The 25,517-nt window shown below is 39.4% G+C and overlaps 1 protein-coding gene across 1 annotated transcript; it reads left to right on the top strand.

Moving 5' to 3' along the window:
- The first annotated feature begins 1,381 nt into the window (after positions 1 to 1,381).
- LOC102297530 (solute carrier organic anion transporter family member 3A1) lies at positions 1,382 to 24,440 on the top strand. The gene is made up of 10 exons (XM_005913074.3): positions 1,382 to 2,046; positions 4,317 to 4,776; positions 17,280 to 17,378; positions 17,486 to 17,755; positions 17,913 to 18,077; positions 18,842 to 19,040; positions 19,257 to 19,392; positions 19,523 to 19,695; positions 20,049 to 20,113; positions 20,336 to 24,440. The coding sequence occupies exons 1-10, from the start codon at positions 1,888 to 1,890 to the stop codon at positions 20,710 to 20,712; spliced, it is 2,103 nt and encodes a 700-aa protein (XP_005913136.1). The 5' UTR covers positions 1,382 to 1,887; the 3' UTR covers positions 20,713 to 24,440.
- Positions 24,441 to 25,517: the final 1,077 nt, after the last annotated feature.

Below are 25,517 nucleotides of genomic sequence, written 5' to 3'. Positions count from 1 at the left end.
CATTCCTGAGACTTTTTTGTCCACACTGACATGATAGCATCACACAGTTGCTGCATAGTTGTTAGCTGCACATCTGGGATGTGAATCTTCTGTTCCACCACATCCCAAAAGCGCTCTATTGGCTTGGTTGGTATCATTTGAGTACAGTGACCTCATTGTTCAAGAACCCAGATTGAGACAATTTGCAATTTGTGACATGGTTCCTTATCTGGGTGGAAACAGCCATCAGAAGATGGTTATAAAGCCATGAACATGGTCAACAACAATACTCCAATAGGCTGTGGTGTTTAAAAAAGCTCAGCTGGCACTAAAGGACTCAAAGTCTGCCAAGAATATATCCCCTATGCCATTACACCACCACTGCCTTGAAAGCTGATACAAGGGAGGATGGGTCCTTGCTTTCATGTTGTCTACTTAAAATCTGTTACTCTACTATGCAAATGTCATAGATTAGAACCAGACAAAACATAATTTTTCCAATTCCCTGACCAATTCTGATTAAAACCGCATGCTCAGGCTCCTGCTATTAGCTTGTAAGCCAACAAACTTACAAGCTTGTAAGCTAGAACCTGAACACCCAGTGTGATTCTGCCTCTGTAGCCACCTGCTTCAAGGTGTTGCATTCTGGGCATTGTCCTCTGACATCTTGCATCAAAAAGGCATTTTTCCCTATAGAACTGCTGTTAACTTTATGTTTTCACTTTTTCCGGCCCAAATCTGTAAATCGTAGAGAGGTTTGTGCAGGAAAATCCTATTTTTTCTGAAACATTCAGACTGGCCAATTTGGCACTAACAATCACGCTATGGTTAAAGTCACGTAAATAAATTTTTTTCTCTGTTATGAAGCTTGGTTTGAATTTCAGGCAGTCATCTTGACCATGTCTTCATGCCTCACATGTGATTGGCTGATTAGATATTTGTAATTACTAATCAGCAACAAGTGTGTATAGGTGTATTAATTGTCCTGTGTGGTTACATGTGTATAGTGTATATATTCCCACAATAAACTTTCTTGCTGCCAGGATCTTTTTTGAAGAGTGCATCATTATAACACTGTCCTGTTCATCCACCGTTTCTTTATTTGTTATCATCCATAGTTTGTCACAGTGACGCAGCTTAGGACCTAAAATCTAACTTGACACATCTAAATATCAGCTACTCTATACAGCGACTCGCCAGAAGTTGTTGAGGAGTCAGAGATCTTCTCAGAATGGAATATAATGCGAATTGTTGAATTAATCTGCAATGCAAGGATGAAAATTACCAGCGAAGTGCAGAGAAAACGCCATGATGAAGTTACGGGAATGCTTTATCGAAGCTTACTGATGCAGTGTTCTGTGGAAATGATTCAATCTGTAATGGATGATGCGTATATCGAAAAAGAAAGGGAGGAACTGGGAGCAGAGATGGGGTTGGCAGTGAGGTAAGAGCGCTGTGGTCCATGGATGGGAGGAGCATCATAACATTGCTTACGGGACGCAGAGCTGCGTCTCGGAACCGGACTGGGAAACCAGAACCAGTCGGCTTGGGGAAATTTTGAGTAAAAAAACAAAAAACAAAACCCGGATGTGGGGAAGCAGAGCGTACTGTAGTTCTACGCTTAAGCCGTCATATATAACACTAGCGTAAGTTACGTATTTAAATGTGATGTAGCCGATAGGCACTGACTGGACAGGCGGTGAAGAGAGGTCGCTGACGGACTGTGCGCACTGCTGAGTGGACAGCAGGGTTTCTTGCTGTATATTTAAGCTTGGACGGGCTCCTGACAGCAGGTTCGCACTTCTTCTGCAGTGCAGCTCGTCATCACCATCATAACCAGATGCCCTCCGCCGGACCGGACCCGTTCAGTTTCATGCCGTCCAACCTGACCGGAGCTTGAGCCGAAGGATGCAGGTTAAAAACCAGATCTGCACAGAGCGGAGCAGCAACGACGACCCGGAGCAAGATGACAATCAGAAGAAGACCTCGTGTTTTTCCAACATTAAGATATTCCTGGTGTCGGAATGTGCTCTCATGTTGGCACAGGGCACCGTGGGCGCCTATCTGGTGAGTTTGGGGGACACAGTGTTGGTCTGAAGGAACGTCATGTTTCTCAGGTAACATGGGGTTAACGCAGCGCCCTTCAGACCGGCGCGGGCAGACAGTGAAAAAACGCTGCGCTGCTTCGGGTGCTCAGCAGCTGCGTTTAATAGCCATATTATTTTGATCACATTACTAAAATTACATCCTCCAGGAGCCACTGACTGATGACTTGCTGCGTATTATCCATCAGGCCTATGCGCCATCTGCATGTCACAAAGCGCGTCACAGCGGCAGTAGACTCTACGATATATGGAAAATTTTACTTGCTCATATGGATGGTCTGTTAGAGAGCAGCTTACGAAACACTGGTCAGGAGGTCCATACTGCTACACGCTCTGCACCCATATGTCTCAATAATGCAGGAGGCCTTTGACACCGGAGGATATAGGCCTAGGAGATGACGTGATCTCCACAACACAGGAGACAGCAGCTTTTTTTCTCCCCCTCATTAACCAGACTGCATTTCCTGTGACAGCTTGATCAGAGTTATAAGCTGTTACTGCACTGTTATGATTAGATGTATGTCAACATAAGAGATCAAGTTTATGTTGCAAGAGCACGGGAGAAAAATGTGTTTCTGACTCAATAAATAAAGATTTCATCAGCCATCGCTAATGCAGGAGTGAAATGAATGACAAAGCCTTGAACTCAGCATTTAGAATAACTGTCAGCACTGGTTTTGGCTCAGCCACTTACTGGAAATCAGGGTTTTTTTGTTTGTTTTTTTAAGAACAAATACGCTATTGTAATCAGCATTATTTTATTTATTTTTATCAAAGCCAATTCCTTGATAAATGTCAGCACAGTCTTGATACCATAAATAACTTTGTAACAGGAAGGGAATGGAAGTTATTTTTAATGAGCTTAGGAAGACAGGATCTTTTTTACCTGTCTGCTAAACACACTCTGAAAGGTGCAGATAATTAGAAGCACTTATTTGATATTAGTCAAAACAGCAAGGTTAATTTAAAAATGGTGAGTTCAAACGTTTCATTAGAGCCAACTTTTTGGTTTAGCTTTTGTCCTTGAAGCCTGTTGTGGAGCTTTCTCTTTTAAACATCCCAAACCAAAGATGCACCTTTAGCAAATATCTGCAAATAAAAGCATCACAGAACCAACATCTCTCCTGTCCTATGAAATAGTTTGCTATCACTATTTAATACTGTTTTATTGATTCACAGTGGGCTGCTAAATGTACTACAACAGACTTGTCTCAACCTTGTCATCCAAATCTTGGAATGTTATTGAATGGAATTGTTTAATAAGTTGAGCATTCGGTGAATTTAAACAAATCTGAATAATAATCAGATGCATATGGTAGCAGATCTTGTTACTTAGTTTGCCACAGTTGAAATACATCAGTGTTTGACTCAAATCTTTTCATGTTAGTAGTCAGACAGAGACTGTACACTTTTTATGGAAGGATGACTGTTTTCTAGCCTTCTCCAAGGACAAAACCAATACAGCATGACTAGGCTGAGGTCTTGGTACATGGATCCATCAGCAGATATATGATCCAGTTTTTGACTCTGCAGTGGAGCTCTGTGTGACAGAATAAACAATACAGCACAGGATGAAAAGCCGTTATGCATAATTCACCTGAGCTCACTTCTGTTGTGGGAATGAACATGATTCATTCGCTTTTTTTATTCGGAACTGCTCTGGGCTTATTCTTTAGTTTTGCTGTGGATGAAGGATTACTAAAATAACTTCTAGCTAGCTGTTTACCTTCAGTCTTGTAGATGATCCAATACATTTGATGCAAGGAGCCACTTTAACACTTAGGCACCTTGAACACAGCTGACACATGTTTGTGTCCATTTAATTAGAACAGCTACGTGAAGCTTCTTGCCTTGAGCCACACATATGCACATATTCCCTTTTCCCAGGTTTGTATCAGGTTAAGCCTTGGGGACCTTCTTGGCAGCTATATAGCAGGAGGATGGAGATAGGCACATTTGCAGCTTGTGTGTTATCAACAGGTTGATATGAGCTCTAAGGTAGTGACAGATGGCTGATAGCACCTGAAGCTAAATACTCGTATTATTGTAAACAGATTTAAAATGGAAAATATATAAACTTTATACTCCCATAACTTTAATTGCAGCAATTTATAGCACAGAAACTAAACTCAAGTATATAAACTCACCTTAAACGAGTTGCTGTGATACCATTGGCTGCTAGTTGTAGCACTTGTCCTTCATCTCTCTTCCTTTTCTCTCTTTTTCTGCCAGGTAAGTGTTCTGACCACTCTGGAGAGACGCTTCAACCTCCAGAGTGCAGATGTGGGTGTCATTGCCAGCAGCTTTGAAATCGGCAACCTGGCCCTCATCCTCTTTGTCAGCTACTTTGGCGCCAAGGCTCACCGGCCCCGGCTGATTGGCTGCGGTGGCATTGTCATGGCGTTGGGGGCCTTGCTGTCAGCCCTGCCAGAGTTCCTGACTCATCAGTATGAGTACGAGGCCGGTGACTCGTGGCATGCCGAGGATGGCAGGGATGTCTGCTCCAACATCTCCAGGTCAGAGAACAGAGACTCTGGGTTTAAATGCGGTAATCGAGCCAACACCAACATGATGTACCTTCTGCTCATCGGAGCCCAGGTCCTGCTGGGCATTGGGGCAACACCTGTTCAGCCCTTAGGAGTGTCCTACATTGATGACCATGTCCACAGAAAAGACTCCTCACTGTATATAGGTGAGTCAATGCAGAGGTAAAACACAGAACATGACTATCAAGGGTGTATTTTTTTATAGCTATAATTTTTATTCAGTACATGAACAATGTAACTGTGGATTCTCAGGCTAATTACTGCTAGTGGCCAGATGAAGAGCTCTTTTCACTGATGCTTTGATCACAAACACCACCTCTCAGCTCCAAGCAGTCTGCTTTTTGTCCTCAGACCTCTCAAGGTGTTTTCATGCATCTCGCTTGTTGTTGTTTTTTGTTTTGCTTTTCATACCATGTTTCTAATGCTTGATGTGAACAAAGATTGATGCTCCTAGCCGGTATCTGCTGTACATGCAAAACTTTCACGTGACAGACTCATTGCATAGTTGCATTAAAAAAATGTGTACAAGCTCATTTGCAATCCAAGGGTGTCAAATACTGACATTTTATCAGAGTCAGTGGCATCTCACAGATATACATGGTGTCCTTTGGCACCTTGGCACGAAGCATCTGAGTTATGCAATAGTAAGACGGGGCTGTCACTCCAAATTTTTGTTGAACTGTTTTAACCCAAACCGCATTATTTTCCTCAACTGAACCAAGTCATATTTGTGCCTAAACCTCAATAGCGAGGGAAGGAAAATAAGGCCACACACGAGGTTTCAAAGAGGACATGAACCTCCTCTTCAATGACAAACTTGCAACTTAATGGTGGATGAGATAAAAAATGGATGTAGCCAGCGTGAAGTCTCCCACAGGTTTTGGACTCTGCATTTTCATGCCTCAGTGTTAGTGATTTGGCTTCTACCATGCTGTTTTATTTTTAAGCCAGAATTTAATCAGTGTAGTTGGATGAAATGCTGACTTATAAAATTAACAATAACAACATTGTTTGGCAAACAGTATCGTTACAGTGTACAAAGAAAATACTAGAATTTCACTCACCAGAATAGATGGACAAACTTGGATGGGCTGTTCCACACAGTAAACCATATAATATAGTTCCATTAAAAATGCCAATAGTACAAACACAGTGGAGAGATCTAGTTCAGTGACTCAACTTTGCAGAGGAGAGGGCTGGCAGACAAGATTCAGCTGCCTGTGTCAGGACAGCTGTCAGTCAAAACAGACACACCCCTAACTCTAGTATCCTAATGAATGAGGAACAAAAAAATTCATGCCCTGAGTCCAGTACCATTTCCTTCTACCAGTATGTAAACATATTTTAATGCTTTTAGTTAGGCATTTTAACATTAGAGTCTATGGGCACTAATTCAAGTGGCCATAAGAAGAACTGCAGATTTCGGCACTTTTTTTTTTTTTTTTGCCCTGAGGGTTTTTGCTTGGTCTTAATCTGCTGTTATCCCTTGAGTCACGTAATGTGGACTGTGTAGCACTTTACAACAAGGCATTTATCTCACAGCATCCAAAATTGCTATGGCTCCAAAGAACAACGCCAAAGGAGACCTTGTACGCAGTTCCGTGACACTGGCATGATTTGATTTTCTGAGATGAGAATGCTGCTAGTAAATTTTATTAATTAAATGCTCAGTAATGGTACATTGCACTGTTGCTAAGTGTGAATTGGGCATTTGCAAAAATAGATGAGGAATATTGATTTTTTTTAGATTAAATTCTGGGTCTGATGTTGCCCTCTTTCATATCTGCAGGGGTTCTTTGGCAAAGCACGCTTTCCCAACTTTAGTAAGCATTTGAAGGTCAGCAGCAAAAGGCTGTGGTTTTAGTTACAGCAGCAACCGAGAGGTCGAAATAACCCTGTGTGCCAAAGTTGCCAAGGCAACAGTTCAAAGGCAGTGACTGAAGCTATGTGCCATCCGTGTGACCTGCTAGCAGCAGAGCTCTATCTGGGCAGATGGAGAGAAAGAGAACTTAAGAAACATACATATCACTTGCTACAAAATCTAGAAATATATATGTAAAGGGCAATTTTGGTGTTTTTTTCCCCCCAGTTTTTTTCCTCTGTTTAGAGCCCACAGTCAAGTTTAATACAACTTTTATTTTGAAAGCTATGTCTTTTCATAATCTGGAGTCAAAACCATGCCACAGACACCTTTAAGCTGGTCGGAGTAAGCTGGTCAGCTTTCCACTCTAGTGGGTAACAGGGGCCCTTATAATCATATCAGAGAGATGCAGAAGGCACATGCCACCTAACTGGACTCTCAGCATCTTTTTATGTAGTAAGTTTAAATTGCTTCCATCAACGCTGAGGTTCTATCGCTAGACAGATCTGTCCTGTTATTAGCTGTGGTTGTTTGCTGATATAGTGATGGCATTAGGGTTGTTAACCTGTATATTAATGTATGCACATATTGCATAGGTACATTTAACATTTTGTTAAATGTATGTGATATACCTGGTGTCTGCAAGCAAGACTCCCCCTTGGTGATATTCAAACTACTCTGCTTAAATAGGTAGGTGGGCAAAACTGCCAATGTAGTGTATATAGCCATCATACGTGGGGGCTATCCAGGCATTTAAATTATTTTCTTATATTGATCTTAATCACTTTCCTCATGTATAAATTAGAGCTCTTGTAGGTTAACCACACTTCATTTCAGGAACTTGTAACAACAGTAAAAAAATATAATAGCTAGTATTTAAAAATACAAGTTATTATCAGTTGATATCAGTTAATATATGTTGTTATCGTTTTATATTTGGCATTAGTGTATCAAGAAGTATTGAAAAATTACAACTTTTTTCAGCTAGATGTGGTGTTTAGTCTGATGCAGGCATCACCAACACATTAAAGCTTTGTGATTCAATAAGGCAAAGCCGGCGGCATATGGGTTTGTTGCTTTAATGGAAACAAAGGTACTGAGAAATAAACATATGCTGTTCAGTTTTCATTTCCCTGAAGCTACAGTAGTTGCTCCTCCTCACAAGCTCCTTGGTTTGTTGCATTTTTTTTCTGCTTACATCTCAGCACGGACCTCTTTGCAGGGTGAGTAGGCCTGCGGATTGTTCTGTGCCTGCTTTGATCTGCACAGTCTCTGCCAGCAGACCTCGGTGTAGGGGAGGGAGGTAAGGATGGACAGAGGGTGGAGGAAAGGAAGAGAGAACGCAGCATCAAGTAATCCACCCTTGAGTTACCCTCCTGCTTGGTCAGAGGCCTATTCATACCAGATACCTGATGTTTTTCAGTGTAAATGTAATTTATTAGCCAGATAATATCCCAGTATGAACACATGATCCATGTGAACAATCACAGTCATATTTAACATCTGTGAAATATTGTAATACCCCCTGTAAAGAAACTATAGCAATTACCAAACATTTTAGATACATTATATGTATTAACTGGACAGCACAAATCAGTATTGTCTCACAATGCTTCATGGTTACTATTCTTGTTTATTTAAATTTATTTTAATTTGACAAAATGATGAATTTGCACACATTCTGTTTTGTCTATAAAATTGATTTTCATATTAAAGATGAACAAAAATGCTGTTAGTCCAATACTAATGCCAACATAATAACATTTTGATGTTTAACAGGGCTGATATAATAAACACCACCTTAGTTTATCGTGTTATATGGCTAACATTTACTAATTAGTGTTAAACACAAAGGACAGCAATGGCTGGCAATGATCCAAAGTATTTCATCTGTTGATGGCACAGTTCATGGTGAAAGAAGTTGTTGAGACATTTGGTCAAAACCACAAATGTCTGCCTCAGGGTGTTGCTAGAGAAAACGTCAAGAGGTTACTAAAGCCATTCATAATCATAGTTTTTATTATAACCATTTCTTGCAATCAATCCAGTCATGACTAAATGCCAAAAATGACAACAAATAAAACTGTTAAAGTGTGGAAAAGCGTTATGATAGAAAGAAACTCCATATCTAACTGTATCTGATGTTCTTTTAGTGCTCAGTTAGCTCAAAAATGTCACATAGCTGGTCCAATTTGCTAGCCCAGATTTTGGACGTCACGCTAAACTCATTGATTTGCGAAATCTATGGCTTGACTTTTTCACTGTCATCTTTGCAAATTTTGAAAGACAATAAACTGGATACGTGACTTCACATTGTAGTGGTTTACAGATTTACAAAACAAGTGAGAGCTTCCTGGTTTGAGATAAAAATCCCTCGGGCATCAGGAAAGGCATCTAGTCTAAAAATCTGCCAATTGAAATATGCGGAGGTACCTGCTGTGGCGACCCCTTCTAACTGAAGGAGCAGCCAACAATAGGTTTAGACAATAAACTAAAGGCACCCAATTTTTTTGGCTTTAAGCTTTACTGTATGTTTTAAGTCTGCAATTTCTAAAAGTGAAACAGAAAATTCTATTGGAAATACACCATTGAATTTGGATGCCACCAACAGTCCCCCTCTTTGGAAATATCTCGATCGTTAGATGAGAGCTATGGCTAAATATCATTTTTGGAAAATAACGGATAATAATTAGTGCCGAGATATAATGAAAAATGCATTATTATTATTGTTTATTTTATTGGTTGCTTACAGAAAGCATTTGAATTACTGCTAATTTGGACATCACTTGGCATAGCAGTGGTTTAAGCTTAGATTTCTCCTGAATGGGGTTAGCTCTAATAAATTGCACTGCAGACTAAAATTGAGCCTGATTTGGTATGAAGTCTACTTTTATGTGCCCCAGCCAAATCCGCTGCAGCCTTTTCTCTTTCATAACATCCCCCAAGCTTCTTCCTTTGACACTTACAGATAGTACTCTTATATTAGTCTTTTCTATCCACCACCCCCTCTCTGTTCTGTCTCTGTTCTCCATTTTTTGACAATCCAGGCATGTTGATTGCCATGGTTACCTCCTACAATGTGACTGCTGTTGTGTTATTGGTATTTACACAGTACGTATGTGTTCTGTGCTCCTTTGTATTTCCTTCTTCTAGTCTCAGGGCGGTGGTGTTGTTTGACAAGACTGACGTGTGAAGGCACATTTAGACTGTAAGAAAACCTCCTGAATAATGCAGTGTGACAGAGAAGCGGTTAGGTGTAGTTTAGCAAACATCTAACCAAATGATTAAATATTAAAGCGGCAGCTCTCCACAGGCTTGCTAACAAAGCAGAGGATTGAAGGAGAGGCTGCTCTTTTGTGGCCACATCTTCACCCTAAATAGATCAATACTGCCTGGAAGAGAAGGGCACGAAAGAATACTCAAGTGTAATGCAGGAAACATTAAACACTTGTCATAGGATATATCTGCTCCATGTGCCTGTTCTTCTTCAAATGTTATGTGGCCTTTCTCTTGTGTGTGTCTTGTACTTCACTCTGTTTGTTTTCCTCTATGAGTGTGTCTGTCCTAATCATTGTGAGCAACAGTTCAGGCAGCAGGCAACTAAAAAAAATCAGAGACTGCTGCTAACTGTTCAGTTAGTTGCCCATCAGACCACAATGATCAGACCATCAAATCATTGTGCTTTCTGGCAGTTTATAGGGGGGGGGGGATGGCGGCAATGCAGCCATGATGACCTGCAGTAGTAGAGTGAGATCTGTGTGATGAAAAGTGTTTCTGTGAGGCAGCACTCTGGCACCAGCAATGCTTTGAACTAAGTGCCAAAGCCTGCGTGCCAACATTAGCACAATGTATAATGTTTGGAGTTGTCGCCATCATGATCTATGATGGCTGAAGGAAAAAAGAACAGACATGGCTGATGGGAAAGTTTGACTAACAGTGAGGCAAATGAAATGCCAATCGCATGGCAGTGCTTTGTTATAAAATAGATTAGGATTCATCTTGTGGTACCCATGAATATCTGTATCCATCCAGCAGTTGTTAAGATTGATTTGGCTGTAAAAATTTGCTCTTTTCTGCCGGCACTGCTCTCAGTGCACCACCATCGCTGGTAACACTTCATAGCAGTTTAGCCATTAATTATCATACAGACGTATTGGTGAGCTTACAACTCACTGAAGCTGTTGTATATGCATAATATTTTGCGTGCGTGTGTGCGTACTATAGCTATAACTCACATTAAAGTCTTGAACTGTATTAGAGAAGCTTTTCATGATTCACAGGTCAGTATAATCCTCATTTATCTTTTACTGGGCCTTAGTGCAGCATTTTTGCTCCCTTCCTTCTTCCTATAAGCCAACTTTCTTCTGATCATAAGATCTGAAAAGCTAAAGTTTTGAAAAGTTGGACAGAACTGTACGCGTACGATTGTCTTATTAAGTATAACCCTTACCACTGACATCACACTGAGCCAAGAGTAGAAAAAGAGCAGAGCCACAAGGAATCTGAAACAGTCTGAAGAGTTTTTGTCTCACAGCGATCTTTGTATATAGACGGGGCTTTTTATTTGAAGCTTTGACCATGTTTAAAATAGTTATCCACCATTGTTACAGAATAAATGTGACAAAATATATTCCCTTCAATGTCAAACTATTATTTAAAGTTTGGATGTGTGTGGGCAGCTGTGAAAGATTCCTGAAAAAAGGAGAAAATGGCTTCTTTCAGAAAGACCAGCCTGCTCCTCAGCGCTGTGGACTGTGAGTCCAAGCCAGATTGTAATTGTATAATTGATTGCTGTCAGCTGCTTGACAGATACCCCATGTGAAGGCAGCTAACCCTCCTATCAATTGTATCCACCACAGAGGGTCTTAGAGTAAAGCAGCTATTCAGTTAGAAGCCTTCATGCTGTGTGCATTTTTTAACAAGTATGTAGCATCAAATCGCTTCTGCGCTACATCTTAACACGATGCAGTAAATGTTTCTGCGTCCATAATAAAATCTTTAAAAAAAACACTGTGAGTTACAAAGCTAGCCAAAGACCCTCCCGCTTTATTTAGTTTCTATGCATTCGCATTTTATTTTTCAAGTTAAAATTCAATGCTATGACCATTATTACTCATTTTAGGCCACAGTAGAAGGATGGAGTTAGCTTACCACTTTAGATCCACACTGAAATACTGTATCTCTGAAGACTTACTATGAAGTTTTGTACAAACGTTCCCAGAGAAAAAATATTCTACTGATTTTGGTGATCCTCTGACTTTTTTGAGTCATGCCATTTGTGAGTTTTAATAAAATGTCTGAGCAAAATTCGGATTTGGAGCATTTATTCATCTGGACCTCAGGATAAATTGTGATAATCCCGTACTTTAGCCAGCACACTTAGGTCAAAATGTTACTTTGTGCAGCATTGTGGTTTATGACTCAATTGTTCTACAACTCACTACATTATCATCAGTCCCAGCTGTAGGTTTGTACAACTGAACTAGTATTATCCACATAACAGGACGGTATATATAAGATGATCATAGTGACCCTGATACTACTATTTTGTGAACTAACCATTTAAGTACTTGGCTGTTGATTGTAAGCCCTCAGCGCACTTGATCCATGATGATCATCATGGATTTCTTAACATCAGGTCAAGAGAAGATTGCAAATATTCAGACAAACCAACAATCTTGATTACACTTTCTGAATATCAAGCGAATGTACAAGCAACTCAGAGTAAGCTGGACTACAGGAATATTACAAGCATGCAGCAGAGAATTGCATTGGTTGTATTGGTGACAAAAATACAACAAATTACAGCACATTGCTTTAAAGCACCGTACAGAACAATAAATGAAAGTACAGTAAAAGAGCAGCCTAGGAGGAGCATGGAGTCCAGCTCTATAGCTGCAGGGTCAGCTTCTCTTATCTTAGCCTCTATTCATCGCTTTAATGTGTGTAATGAAGCAGTGTGAGGCTGCAAGTTTAGAGTCCACTGCAGCAAAAATGTTTTTATTCCACTGGAGTTATTACTCCTCCACTGTAGGACAGCAGAGGAAGGGAATGGGCGCTGACTCAGCACACACTGTCCGCTCAGATCGGCACAGGTTGTTTTATATGAGCACCTTTTAAGAGCACCTTGGCCAAGATACAAAGTGCCAGCGATTGAACTGTGCCATAATGTGAGCCTGAGTGTGAAATTATTCATGCGCTGGCAGTGTGACCAGGTAGAAGAGCCTTGTCTAACACAGTATGACCTTGCATCTGCTGCATTCATTACTGCTAGGCACAAAAGGCACAATATGGAGCTAGACCTACCATGAGGTTGAGTATAATTTTTTATCACTTCTTAGTTTCTAATTTCTTTCTTTGTTTTTTGCAAAAGGGTTATAGGATTAAAAAAGAAATATAATCTGTATTTACTTACATTACTGTCCCCCCAAAAAGCTACATATCTATATTTAAATCGGTTTAGTACTGCTTTTACTGCTGCTTCCATCTACATGCATGATTTTAAATTTATCAGCTACTTGTGCCATATGTTGTCATATCCATGGTTACGTGCTTATTGATCAATCTCACCCCAGTAGATTGCAGTTTTTTAATGTAACTGATCACTGACTAAATTACACAAATAACAAAATGTGAAAAATAAAAAGGACTGATATGGCGTGTGTCAAAATAATATGGAGATCTGGACTCGATTGTCTGGTGAAAACCTAAACTGTGGCAAATATGAAACCTGCTCTGTTTAAGAATTGTGATACTTTTAAGGCTGTTATAGTCCACTTAAGGCTATTATATCTGTGTGTAATGGATTCAATTCATTTTAAACATCAAAATTCTACACACAATATCCCATGATGACAATGTAAATAGAGTTTGCTTGAAATTCTTGCAAATTTCTTTAAAAAAATAAAACTCTAGAGTCCATCTGTGGTAAATATAGTTGATTGATATGTGTTGGAAAGGCACACAGTTGTCTATATAAGGTCCCATAGTTAACAGTGCATGTGGTTGTTTTTAAAGAACAACTGAAAGAAAAACGTACCTAATTTGGTATATGTATACAATATAGTTATACTAATTGAATAATTTACTATTAATTCTAATATTTATCTCAATATTTTAAACACAAACCTGTGTTCAGTGGTGCCATATTGCAGACTTGTGATAAATGAAAATGGTACCTCTTGCTGAGTATTCATGGTCTCCACTAAGGAGGTTTCTGTTCTGCAAAAGCTTGACTTAAGTGGAGTGCCTCTATTGCCAGGATGGTCATCTTCATTTATGTGACACAAAGTTACAGCTCTATGTAAAATAAATAAGTGTACTGTAGATAATAAATTGACATTCTGTTAGTATTGGCCATCTGGTTTGTATTACCTTTAGCTTCACATCTAGCTCATCTCAGCAGGTGGTGTTCAGAAGGAAGGAACAACAGCTTTACGTCAAACAATAGAAGTAAATTAAGGTTGTCACCATAGGACACTGTAGCCAGTGTAAATTAGAAGGGACTGAGACATTTTAGTGTAAGGTTATATTTATTATTTGTGTGGGCTATATTTGGAAAGGAATCCCTGACAAATATTCTGTTTTAAGTGTATGAAAACACTATAATATATATACATATATTAGTATGATTGCTCTCAAAGAGCCCCACTTTATAGTGGCAACAGTCTTCCTGTACCTCACTTTGCGCTCCCGTTCCAAAGCTATCAGTGCTTTGATGCTTGCAGGTACACTGCAGATACTAAGAGCATCCTCCATCCCTCTACAATTACTGCAAAGTCAATAAGTCATGAAAGATTTACATTCCATCTATAATGAGCAATCAGAACTTATACCAATCCTGTGAAAGTTAATCTACTGTATGTCAGAAGAATAATTATTTTTAAGAGCGTAGTTAAAAATGTGTGCACATCATCAATATCTGCGGAGGAACATAAGTCTGGCAACTGCTGATTTTTCTAGTAGTTCACATATTGCATTGCAGCAACTCAGTGTAAATTACAAGGGGGAAAAACCATGTCGGATCAGCTGGTTTAAGATTGGGTTTGAAACATGAATTGTGCAATGCTGCTCTACTAGTCTAAAAGTACAAAATAAATTGCAATATATATGCATATATTTGTTATATAAATGTAAAATCCCACAAATGCTTCCACATAAAGATCATTTAGTCTTTCTGTAGTAAAGTCCACTTGCTATCGGATGTGAGTCAAATAAATAACATGGGAATAGAGCAGATGACTAAACAGTAGTGAATGATATACTGTAAGGTAAAGGTTGCTATGTTTATGATTGCTTCAGTACTACTCCTCATTCTTTCACTGGGTTTTCAGTCATGTCTCCATGGATATGGTCTCGGAAGTACCAACTGTTGAGTTCAGACAGCAGACTGGCATCACACATCTCTGTCTTCATGCTTATTGCTGCTATTGTCATCAGCACTTTCACTTTGACGACCACTCTCCGGCTCTTTGTCTCATGTAACTGGAAACACTGAGGTTTTTGTACCCACACTAGTTTTCAAAGTATTGAGCGTTGGTGTACTGTAGATCAGATTGGCAGGGGCCCAATATTTTCTGCTGGTTCACTGCTATGTTTGTGTGTGTTTGCCAGCCTCACTACATCACATACATTATAGATTAATTGCCCTTTGTGTGTCTGTGATTGGAACCCAGAGGAAGGCAGAAGAGGATATCGGAGGTCATTATTTGGTTGCTTGTTGAGCTGGCCCTGCTCTTACCCCTGACCTCCTCTATTACCTGACTTAAGCCCCGGCGGTATCAATGGCTCTGGTCAAATAAAAATAGCACAAAGGGAAAGTTAGAGCTGGCAAGACTGACTCCTCGCCAGAATCAGTAAGCACACGATAGCCTGTCTCTCTTCATAAACAATTATGCAAAGATAAAAACAAAATTTATATTTGAAATTGTCTTTTTGACATAAGTGGGCAGGGAGACATTTGATTTTCTTTGAAACAGTGCCAAAAGTTTCAAGAATGATTGAACCGTTTTACAAATGGAGCTGAACAACACCACAAGGAAAAAAATGTGAAATTACTGTGTGCAAAAGTGTCGTAGAAAAAGTAAAAAGAAGGCCTCAGATCCTAGTATTGCACCTCTTAAAACTGAAGCTGTGTTTGCATACTTTTGCACAATTCTCTGAAATCGGCTTTGTGAACTCTCATTTCTTATAAAATTCAGTTCAATTATTTCTATAGTGCCAAATCAAAGCAACAGTAACCTCCAGGTGCTTTATTTATAATGAAATTCTTTCACTGCAAGATGTTTGTGGTTTTTCAAGGGTGTTCTCTTGAGATTCAGATGTGGGCCTTTGTTTTGGTAGATTTGTTACTGCACTTGGCGTCATTATCCTGGCTCGGCCTGGTTCAGGCTAGTTCAGACTCATGGCTTCACCATTAAGAAATCTCCAGAATTCAGATTAATCAGTGATTGCATTTAATCACCAAGCTGTCTTTGTTCTGCAACAAGCATACTGCTTTTGTAGCCATTTGACTGGTCTGTGCAGAGCACATAATTCCAGAGAGCCCAGTCCTTACCTTGATGTCCAACACTGGCAAACTAGTTTCCAAACTATGGACAGAACAGACTTTCTTTAGTATGCCTGCTACATGGGTTAAATTTGTGCTCTTTCTGATTACAAGTGCATGCACTTTAATGACAACAGTTGCAAGACTCTTTTGCAGGTCCCGTGAGGAAAGTTTGATGTAGTATCTTGCCAGACTAATAAGCATCCACAACCTTTACTCTGAAGGCCTGAATTTACATCTTAGCATGACGATAACATTATACACTTCATAAGCAAAGGAAATACCAGACCCTAGTTTGATCTGGAACCTCTGATCCAAATCTTATAGACTTGAAACTGTAATAAATGCTTTCTTATTTTCTTGTGATTGATCTATATTTTTTTATTATTTGCACTTATACCTCTAAATATGAGCCTATGATACTACTCTGTTCTCACAAACAATAACTGGTGATGTCCAGAGGAGTAATCATTAAATCGCCTACAGAGAAATTGACTGGCCCTCTCATCCTGTCAGGAGTGAGCAGCGCTTCCTCTGCTTTGGGATCCATTATTAGCAGTCAGGCTACTGGAACTCACTCCTATTGTTCCACTTACCACCAGCATGGGCAACAGATTAAGTGCCACACACACAAACACACAGACACACACAAACAGTCCAGCACAGTGTGATGCTTTATAGAGAGCTCTCAGCCTCTGTGCCAAAAGCGGGCCGCTTTTTACATTCAGGGGAATGTCAATCAGAAAGTGCATCAGTCACTCCCCACTGCTCTTACAGTAAGAACCCATTTCCTGCTTGATTATTTATGATGCTGCTGGATAATCTAGCCTTGGATCAATTACACTGTGCAACCTATGGGCTGCATATTACAGTGATGGTGAATAAATCTGTCGCTGGAAGACTTCTGATGAAATTATAAAATCTCTTGGCATGGATTTCATACTTAATCTTTAATCTTTAAACAACATACCTTTGATTCCTAATCACAAAGTGCAATTAACAAGTATACTTTATAATAGGAAGCATCATATCTAATAGAATAGAAGGTGCTGGTAATAAACAGCTTGATGCAAGGCTGCCCTCTGCTGAACAATGAAGTGAAATGCATGTATCCTCTTGGCTTGGGTCATTTTATGGTGCAAACACTGAAATGTGTTGGTGTTTTTTGTTTTTTGGGTTTTTGCTGCATACTGTCATTTTCTGACAGACTTGTTGTTCTATACCTTTGTTTTGTCTTGCAGGTATCCTATTTTCAACTTTAGTGTTCGGCCCAGCTTGTGGCTTCATCTTAGGATCTGTCTGTACCAAAGTTTATGTTGATGCTGTTTTCATTGATACCAGTAAGTTGGGAAATAAATGGTTATAATTTTATTGTGACCTCTACTAGTACACCAATACTCATCCTTCCCTCTATGACTGCTGTGAATTTTCTTACCCTCCAACCAAGGTAAGCTGGACATCACCCCAGATGACCCTCGCTGGATCGGGGCGTGGTGGGGCGGCTTCCTCCTGTGTGGTGCCTTACTCTTCCTGTCCGCCCTCTTCATGTTCGGTTTCCCCCAGGCGCTGGATGAGCAGGACATGGACAGTGGAGCTGAGAGTGAGCAGGCCATGCTGCCTTCTTCCCTGAGACTTGAGTTCCAGGGCTCTAAACCCAATGGAGCCATTCATGGCTTTGATATAAACAGCGGACTCTCAGTCTGTCAGCATCTGAGAGGTGAGGAAGTCAAGAGAAGAGTGGAGTGGAGGGGGTTTAATAAGTGACAAGATTGTTTAATGGAATATTTAAATTCATACGCATGCTTCTGCTCTTTTCTCTCAATCCTTCTACATCCTTTCTACTTTTTGCTTAATTTTCTTCTCCTTTGACCCAGTGATCCCCCGGGTTACCAGGCACCTTCTCTCCAATCCAGTGTTCAGCTGCATCACGCTGGCAGCCTGCATGGAGATCGCTGTGGTTGCTGGCTTTGCTGCCTTTCTGGGCAAATACTTAGAGCAGCAATTCAACCTTACAACATCCTCAGCTAATCAGCTGCTAGGTAGGCAGTAGGGATGGATATTGATAAGAATTTATTGATACCAGGGCCATTATCGGTTCTGCTTACAGCTCACATTCGTAGATTCCATCACAATTTCTTGTGTGGGAGAAAGAGTACACCCAAGAGGTTTTAAGCATCAACACAGCTACATAATTATCACTGAGTGGGAACACATTGTAAAGCAGAGGAAAAAGGCTTGTAAAGCTCTGCTGCCAAGAGTTTGACTTTATTGTTTTGCAATAGGCCGATGTCAGAAAACCTTGCCAGGATTGATGAGCGGGGTAAACTGAGAATTTTAAATAACTTTTTAATATCTCTTTAAACAAAACTCAGGACTAAACTTGCGAGTAACATAACCAAAAGTAAAAATGTGTCGTAACTAAAGATAATAATATGGTGGATTTATGCTTCAAAAACTGGAAAACAATAGATAACCAAAGTGTTAAAATAAGTGAAGTAAAAGTAGAAAGTAGCATAAGACAATAACACTTAACTACATTAAAACTGTTTTGAAATAAAGTACTTAAATGAAGATATTCATTTACATTCTCTCATCTCAATGATATTGGGCTCTGTAGCATTAACAGTACTCTAGCAAAAGACTTACCATGATGGTTACCATGGTGAGGCAGGTTTCCTTTCTCTCCTAGAGGGGTCCTACTCTTATCTCAATAAAAGGAAATTATTTATGGTTTTTTTTTACTGTCAAATCATGAGGAATGTTGCTCTATAAATATAGAATTTACTTGTTTTTCCCTCTCCAGGTATGACGGCCATCCCCTGTGCCTGTCTGGGAATCTTCCTCGGGGGACTCCTGGTTAAGAAATTGAACCTGTCAGCTCTGGGTGCCGTCCGCATGGCCATGCTGGTCAACCTGGTGTCCACTGCCTGCTATGTCTCTTTTCTCTTCCTAGGCTGTGACACTGGACCTGTCGCTGGGGTCACAGTGGCCTACGGCAATGAGTAAGAGTGATGACTTACTGATGTGAATGAAGAGTCTTTCCAGGAACTTTTAGTTCTGTATAGTACTTTTCCCTACAGGGATATACTGTAGGTCCATGCAAACAAAAAATTAAACAAATCCCAGAATTAAAAAAATCCTTCAGAAAAATTGGATTAGATTTTCAAATTGTACATATGCAGCATTATCCCTAACGTGACCTTTGACTTCCTCTATAGGACATTGCAGTCTTGGCAGCAGCCTGAGTCAGCATGCATTAGTAACTGTAACTGTTACACTGCATCGGTGAGCCCTGTCTGTGGCTCCAATGGAGTCACCTACCTCTCAGCCTGTTTCGCTGGCTGTACCAAACCAGTGAGTTGGGACATTACTGCTGATAATCATTGCTCCCCGGTGCCTGAAGGGCTCACAATAAATATAAATACTGCAGATTTACTTGATATATCATTATTACATTATCACCTCATTTCTTTTTGTTTGTCAGAACCTGACCAACTGTGCGTGTATACCCAGCAACAGCGAAGAAGCAGTGGCTTTACCAGGAAAGTGTCCCAGCCCAGGCTGTCAGCAAGCCTTCCTCACCTTCCTGTGTGTTATATGTGTGTGCAGCATGATTGGAGCTATGGCCCAGACACCCTCTGTCATCATCCTTATCAGGTATGAGCACGTCCCCCCCACTTGCTATTCATCAACTGCTCACAAGAGGGAGCTGGCGACATTTCAAAATACCGGTGGTTCTTCAATGGAAAGGATTGATTTATCAAGCTGACAGTGATACGGACAAATACAGACACACGCAAATGTATATTAACTCATATATAATGACAAATAACACTAAAGGCATTATATGCACATTGTGTGTGTGTGTGTATACATCATGCTTGTAATCTAGATAGGTAAGATAGAGAGATATGTACAAAATAATGTAATTTCAAACTCAATAGGTCTACCAATTAAAACAGTTTTCCACCACAGTACTTAAAGGGTTGAAGTATTCTCTTAATTTTCAGAACTGTCAGTCCAGAGCTTAAATCCTACGCCCTTGGTGTTCTGTTCCTGCTTCTAAGATTAATAGGTAAGAAACACTTCATTACTATTGGCACTCTGTATTGTGTTTGTGCAACAGCTGTTGGTCTGTAGTTTTACTCTGTGACTTAAACGTCAGGGCAATTTTTCACCTTGCTTGAAATGAACTTCATCAGTCTGTCTGCCTGGATACATTAGGAACATGAACTCAAACTGGTGTTCTTCTTGACCTTGTGACCTGCTGTCTCTCCGCAATCCCCACCTGCTCCAGGCTTCATCCCTCCCCCTCTGATCTTCGGCATGGGCATCGACTCCACCTGTCTGTTCTGGAGCTCCGTCTGCGGCGAGAAGGGAGCCTGCATGCTGTACGACAATGTGGCCTACAGGCATTTGTATGTCAGCATCGCCATCGTTCTCAAGTCATCAGCTTTCCTCCTGTACACCACCACATGGCAGTGTCTGAGAAAGAACTACAGGAAATACATCAAAAACAACGAGGGGTACCTCACGCCCACCGAACTCTTCGCCTCCAACGTGACTCTGGACAATTTGGGAAAAGATATCACGCAGAACCCAACCAACAGGACAAAATTCATATACAACCTGGAGGACCGTGAGACATGTGACAACATGGAGTCTGTTTTATAGTGCTGGTCTGCACCGGGGCTACAGACCGGAGCCATTAATGTGCAACAGACCTGAAGCGTGATGTTTCTGAGTTCAGAGAAATGTCCTCAGTAAAGTTCCAGTCTTCTTATCATCCAAAACATGACACATATTGAAAAAGAGAAGATTCCCCAAATTTGCCACGCCCACGTTTTTGTCAGCTGAAATTAAGCTGGCTTTAAGAAAATTGCTTTTACTTTTTCTTTGCAAAGTTGGAATAGAAAGTGACGAGGAAAGAGGGGAAAAATCACATGCAATAGATTACTGCTGACAAAAGTTTAGTTCAAAGTTTTGGATTTACTATACCAGAGTTTATGAAATGGTTTATTTTCCTTTAGTATTTCTCAGGTATGGTATATCAGAAAATGCAAAAAGGGTGACAGTAATCAATTTTCAGTCCATCTGCAGTGCATCCGAGGATCCCTACAGGAGACTTCTTAACACATTTGTTGTAAACCCTTTATTAGGTTTCGACTCCATCCAAAACCAGTTATCAAGCCCTTTTCACTGCAGTCATTTTGATATTGAGCATGCACAATACCAGAGCCTCTGCCCATGTATACGTATGGAACAGAGCCACTATTGTTGTGATTAATCACATCCGTGTTTACCCTGCAATAACATTTCAGTGTGACTGCTATGAAAAGGGCCCGTTTCAAAGCCAGTATACAATTACTGTACGTTTCTTCAACCTTAACCCCCGGCAGTGACTCAAACAGACATACAACAAGCAATGAAAAAGAAATCAAATGGTTCAAAAGGTGCAGAAGTTTACAGCAATATAGAAAACTGATTTATTTATTTAGCTCCTGCCACCAATTATTGCAGGTCACATTTTCCACAAAACATGGATTATCCCACTTTGAAATGGTTAAAATGTGAAAGAGGTTTCTAACATTTTTCAGAGAATTAAGAAACAAATTCTTTCATCATAGCTTTCAGTGTTTACTTTAGTCGAGAAAGTTGTTGGAAATATGTGAAGTTTTGGCACTGATACTCGACCAAAGTCTGAGATTATATTTTAGTTTCGGAGCCACAAAACGTTTCAGTTTTTTGTTTTTTTTACTTGACATTTATGAAAATTAGATGCAGCTTCTGACAGGTAATCAGAATAAAAGCTTAACTGTTAAAGTTTAAATAATAGCCTGACTCAAAGGAACAGAGTAAGATGGCTTTTTCATTAATGTTTAGACGAGATGCACATGATCAGATTCAGTAAATGAACCTGTAACCTTTCCTAAATCACTGATTCAACAATGCTCATGCCAACTGCAAACAGATGCAGAATAAGAGTTTGTAATGTAATTTCACTCTTGGGGACATCGTTTGCAGCATTGATGCATGAAATACAAAGCAACAAATATAACAAGCAGGAGACACTGCAAATAAGACACTCCAGGTACATTATTTAGGAGGGCCATAGCAGGTGGCAGCTGTGGGGAAGGAAGCTTTTACCAAGAGCACCAGTATGACTAGTGAGCTCACACTGGGTGAAAGTGAGAGTGTGAAGGCCTTTATGTGGAATACCAAGTCATTGTATTGAGACTGTTGATTGTAGTGGCTAGCTGTCAACAGACACAGCATAGCATGACGCACAGTGTCCAGCCAGAATGAGTTCATTAAAAAGCATGCTGGTAATGCATGCACATAAAAATAAAATATGTTCAGAATGATGTCACTATATTGCACAGACTCTGTGGTTTGTTGGCCATTGTAATGGTTAAATATACATTTAACTCGAATGGCCTCCAAATTCTATTTTTGACCATGGAACAGCTTTATAATGCATACTGCATTGTGATGATGACTTTTTTTTTTCTTCTTTTAAATCAAACCTCAGCTGTCACAATCACTCACACTGAAGTGATTGTCTACATGCAGATACAATACAGCTTTTTGTTAAAGAATTCAGCTGGATTCTGATTTTTGACATATCCACTTTATATATAGTGTTTTTCTTCTGGCTTACTCTGTAAGTATTTAATATGTTTTGCATCAAAAATCCAGAGAGCAATCATCACAATACGTTTCATTTTTAAAATGCATATACCCTTTGAGGCTTTGGGAAATACGCTTTTGGGAAATTCTTTTCCTAGCCAGAGTTAGAAAGACAGGGTTGATAATGCTCTGGCCAGCTGTACAGTAAGTACAAAGGTAGAACTAGCTGTCAGTTAGCTTGGCTTTTTTATAAAACTGAGTACCAGGCTCAGTCCAAACATCGAAACAATCAGTCTATTCAAGTCATCTTATTATACTAACATGTTAGACCTACATTGTCTTTGTATACTTTGTATACAGAAACTGAAATGTCAAAATTGGGGTTTATTTTCTCAGGTTTGGGCCTGGAAATCAACCAAAAAAATGCCCATGAAATTAGAACTTGTTAGTTTTATGCCTTAGTTGTTGCATATATGAAACAAAAATGTTAATAGGTTATCTTTAAAGGTGCTGGTCAGTAGATTATGTCATCATAGCCCAGTTAGCCGCTCTGCTTTACCTGTTTGTGCTAAATTAAGCTAACTACTGGTTATAGATTCACATAAGAAAATCTGTATGTTTAGCTTGTTTCCCAAAATTTCAAACTGTTCCTTTAAGCTAGCTTTGAAAAGGTTCACAAATTCTTTTTGCCACCACCAGTGTCTCAAGAGTCATTTATTAAGAGTAAATACATGCACATTACTTGTAGGTCTACAGCATTTTAAGTTTCATATGCAAAGAACCAAAAGAACAAGATTTAAACTCTACATATAAACTCTACACTAATAAATACTTTTATTTTGGATGCGCATTACTTGTAGGTCTGCAATATATTGAGTTTCATAAATAATTAACCAAAAGAATAAGATTTAAACTCTACATTGATGCTGCTATAGCTTCAAAAATCCTAAAAACACAGTGGGAAAATAAAACAACAGATCAGTGCTTTATGAACCTATGTTGACCACAGAGACACGCTAAACCACATCACATCATTGTCTTTGTGGATTTTCTTAGAATAGAATATAAACAAGTTGAGTTTTTTTTTTTATATATATAGTGAGAGAACTTTTCGGCACTGATTAGTCAGTGTCTGATTTCAAGCTCAAAATCTAACGACGATGGAAACATTGGCTCCAAACGGGATATTTGGGATAATGCTGAGCTGTACAAATAATTCAAAAGAAACAGGGTGGGGCACCTTCTGGCCACCATCTCCTCGTCAGCAATCCCAAACAGGTGGCGCTGTCTTTGATATTTATAGCACCCCAGTGTGTCTAGTGTTGACTCCTCTGTACATAATAGTGCCATAAAAGTGCCGAAGTGACACCATAGAAGTGTTCTGTGACGTCCTGCAGAGAACTTTGTCTGAACACGCTGGAGCTCAAAGCAGATCCTCCGGTTGTATGTAGCCTTTTTGTGATATCCCTCAACTTACTTTCACCACATCATCCTAAAGTGTCCCAAAAATATATTGCCTATAGAATATTGTACATTGGTCTAGAAAACAGTAACACTTAGGATGTAATAACTGTTAATATGTAGAAGTTTTCTACTAGTGAAGGTATTGTCGAATTTAGATTGAATTCTCTTTCCATCAGTGACAAAGCTGATAACTGTTGCTTTGGTACAATTGAAAACAATACTTTGCTTGAACGTATTGTTTTTATTACTGTGGCACCGATGTTGAGCTGTAGTCTGAATTTGTACAGTAGATGAGGCTGACTGTAGAAGATCAGCCAAACTTCACTGATAGCGGTCCTGCAACTGTGCCTGGATGCGAAGCTCTACTCTAAGACTTTATGATCGGAGCTCATGTTGTGCCATATCAACCTGTGCACTGTAACATTCAACACTTGCAAAGAAGAAAACAACATATTTTAGGTCTGTCCGACAAGTGCAAGGGCAGCAGCATTTGCTTGACCTTGCATTGACCTGTGGCAACAGGACTGTTTTCTTTTAGCACCTCAATGTGCTCAAGACATTTTGCCTTGTGATGGAAAATAACTTTAAAGCTTAAATGTTTTTTTTCATCCTATTATTTTCATTCATCTCTTTTGATGGCCTTGCCGTGTGGTAACAACAGTTTGACTTTTATAAAGGACTTTTAGTGGCAGGAGTATTGACCTATGAAGAGTTCACTACCAAAATATGACATCTGCAAAGAAAAATTATTATTATCTATGGTGGTTAAAGACACATTTCGCCAACAATAAATAGGTTTCCTGTTTAAAAAAAGAAGATATAATTTGTTAAAAAATTTTGTTGCTATTATGTATTTTGGATTTTTTTTTTTTTTTGACATTTTGGAAGACAACTCTTCATATACAGATTGATAATCCTTTGTTTTGAGCCTTTAGGCAGCATGTTGCCTTTGATTTGAGAGAAACATTATGCTAACAGTGACGGCTTTAAAATGACATGTCTGCTTATGCTGTTGGTGGTAGTCAAAATGAGAATTGTAGGATTCTTTGTAAGGGACCTTTGCAAAAGAAAAGGGTAATGAAATAAGAATATATCACCTATATTTTCAAAGATTTTTTAGATATGCTCTGTTGCTTCTTGGTATTTGTTTTCAATTTTTTTCTTTAAATGATAAATTTATATTTAAAAGCTTTAGTTCTGTATATTTCTTGGAAATTACATGATTGTATGTTTATTGTAAATACATTAAATATACTATTTTTGTTTGTAATACGAACTTGTCTGATGAGTTAGCAAAGGATTATTAATTAATAACACTTACAGCTAATTTAGAATCAACAATTGCCTAGCATGAATGTTTTCGGACTGTGTGAGGAAACACTGGC

Source organism: Haplochromis burtoni, unplaced genomic scaffold, assembly GCF_018398535.1.
Source record: "Haplochromis burtoni strain Fernald_Lab_line unplaced genomic scaffold, NCSU_Asbu1 Contig_2, whole genome shotgun sequence".
In the NCBI taxonomy this organism is placed as follows: domain Eukaryota; kingdom Metazoa; phylum Chordata; class Actinopteri; order Cichliformes; family Cichlidae; genus Haplochromis; species Haplochromis burtoni.
Note: the sequence above shows the minus strand (reverse complement) of the source record. Positions and strands in the feature narration are given on the sequence as shown.

Bases quoted from the DNA above. Each gene is read 5' to 3' on its own strand.
- LOC102297530 (XM_005913074.3), top strand. From the start codon at position 1,888: ATGCAGGTTAAAAACCAGATCTGCACAGAGCGGAGCAGCAACGACGAC. The intron at 2,047-4,316 runs GTGAGTTTGGGG...TTTTTCTGCCAG, and splicing joins GCACCGTGGGCGCCTATCTG to GTAAGTGTTCTGACCACTCT. The intron at 19,696-20,048 runs GTATGAGCACGT...CTTAATTTTCAG, and splicing joins TCTGTCATCATCCTTATCAG to AACTGTCAGTCCAGAGCTTA.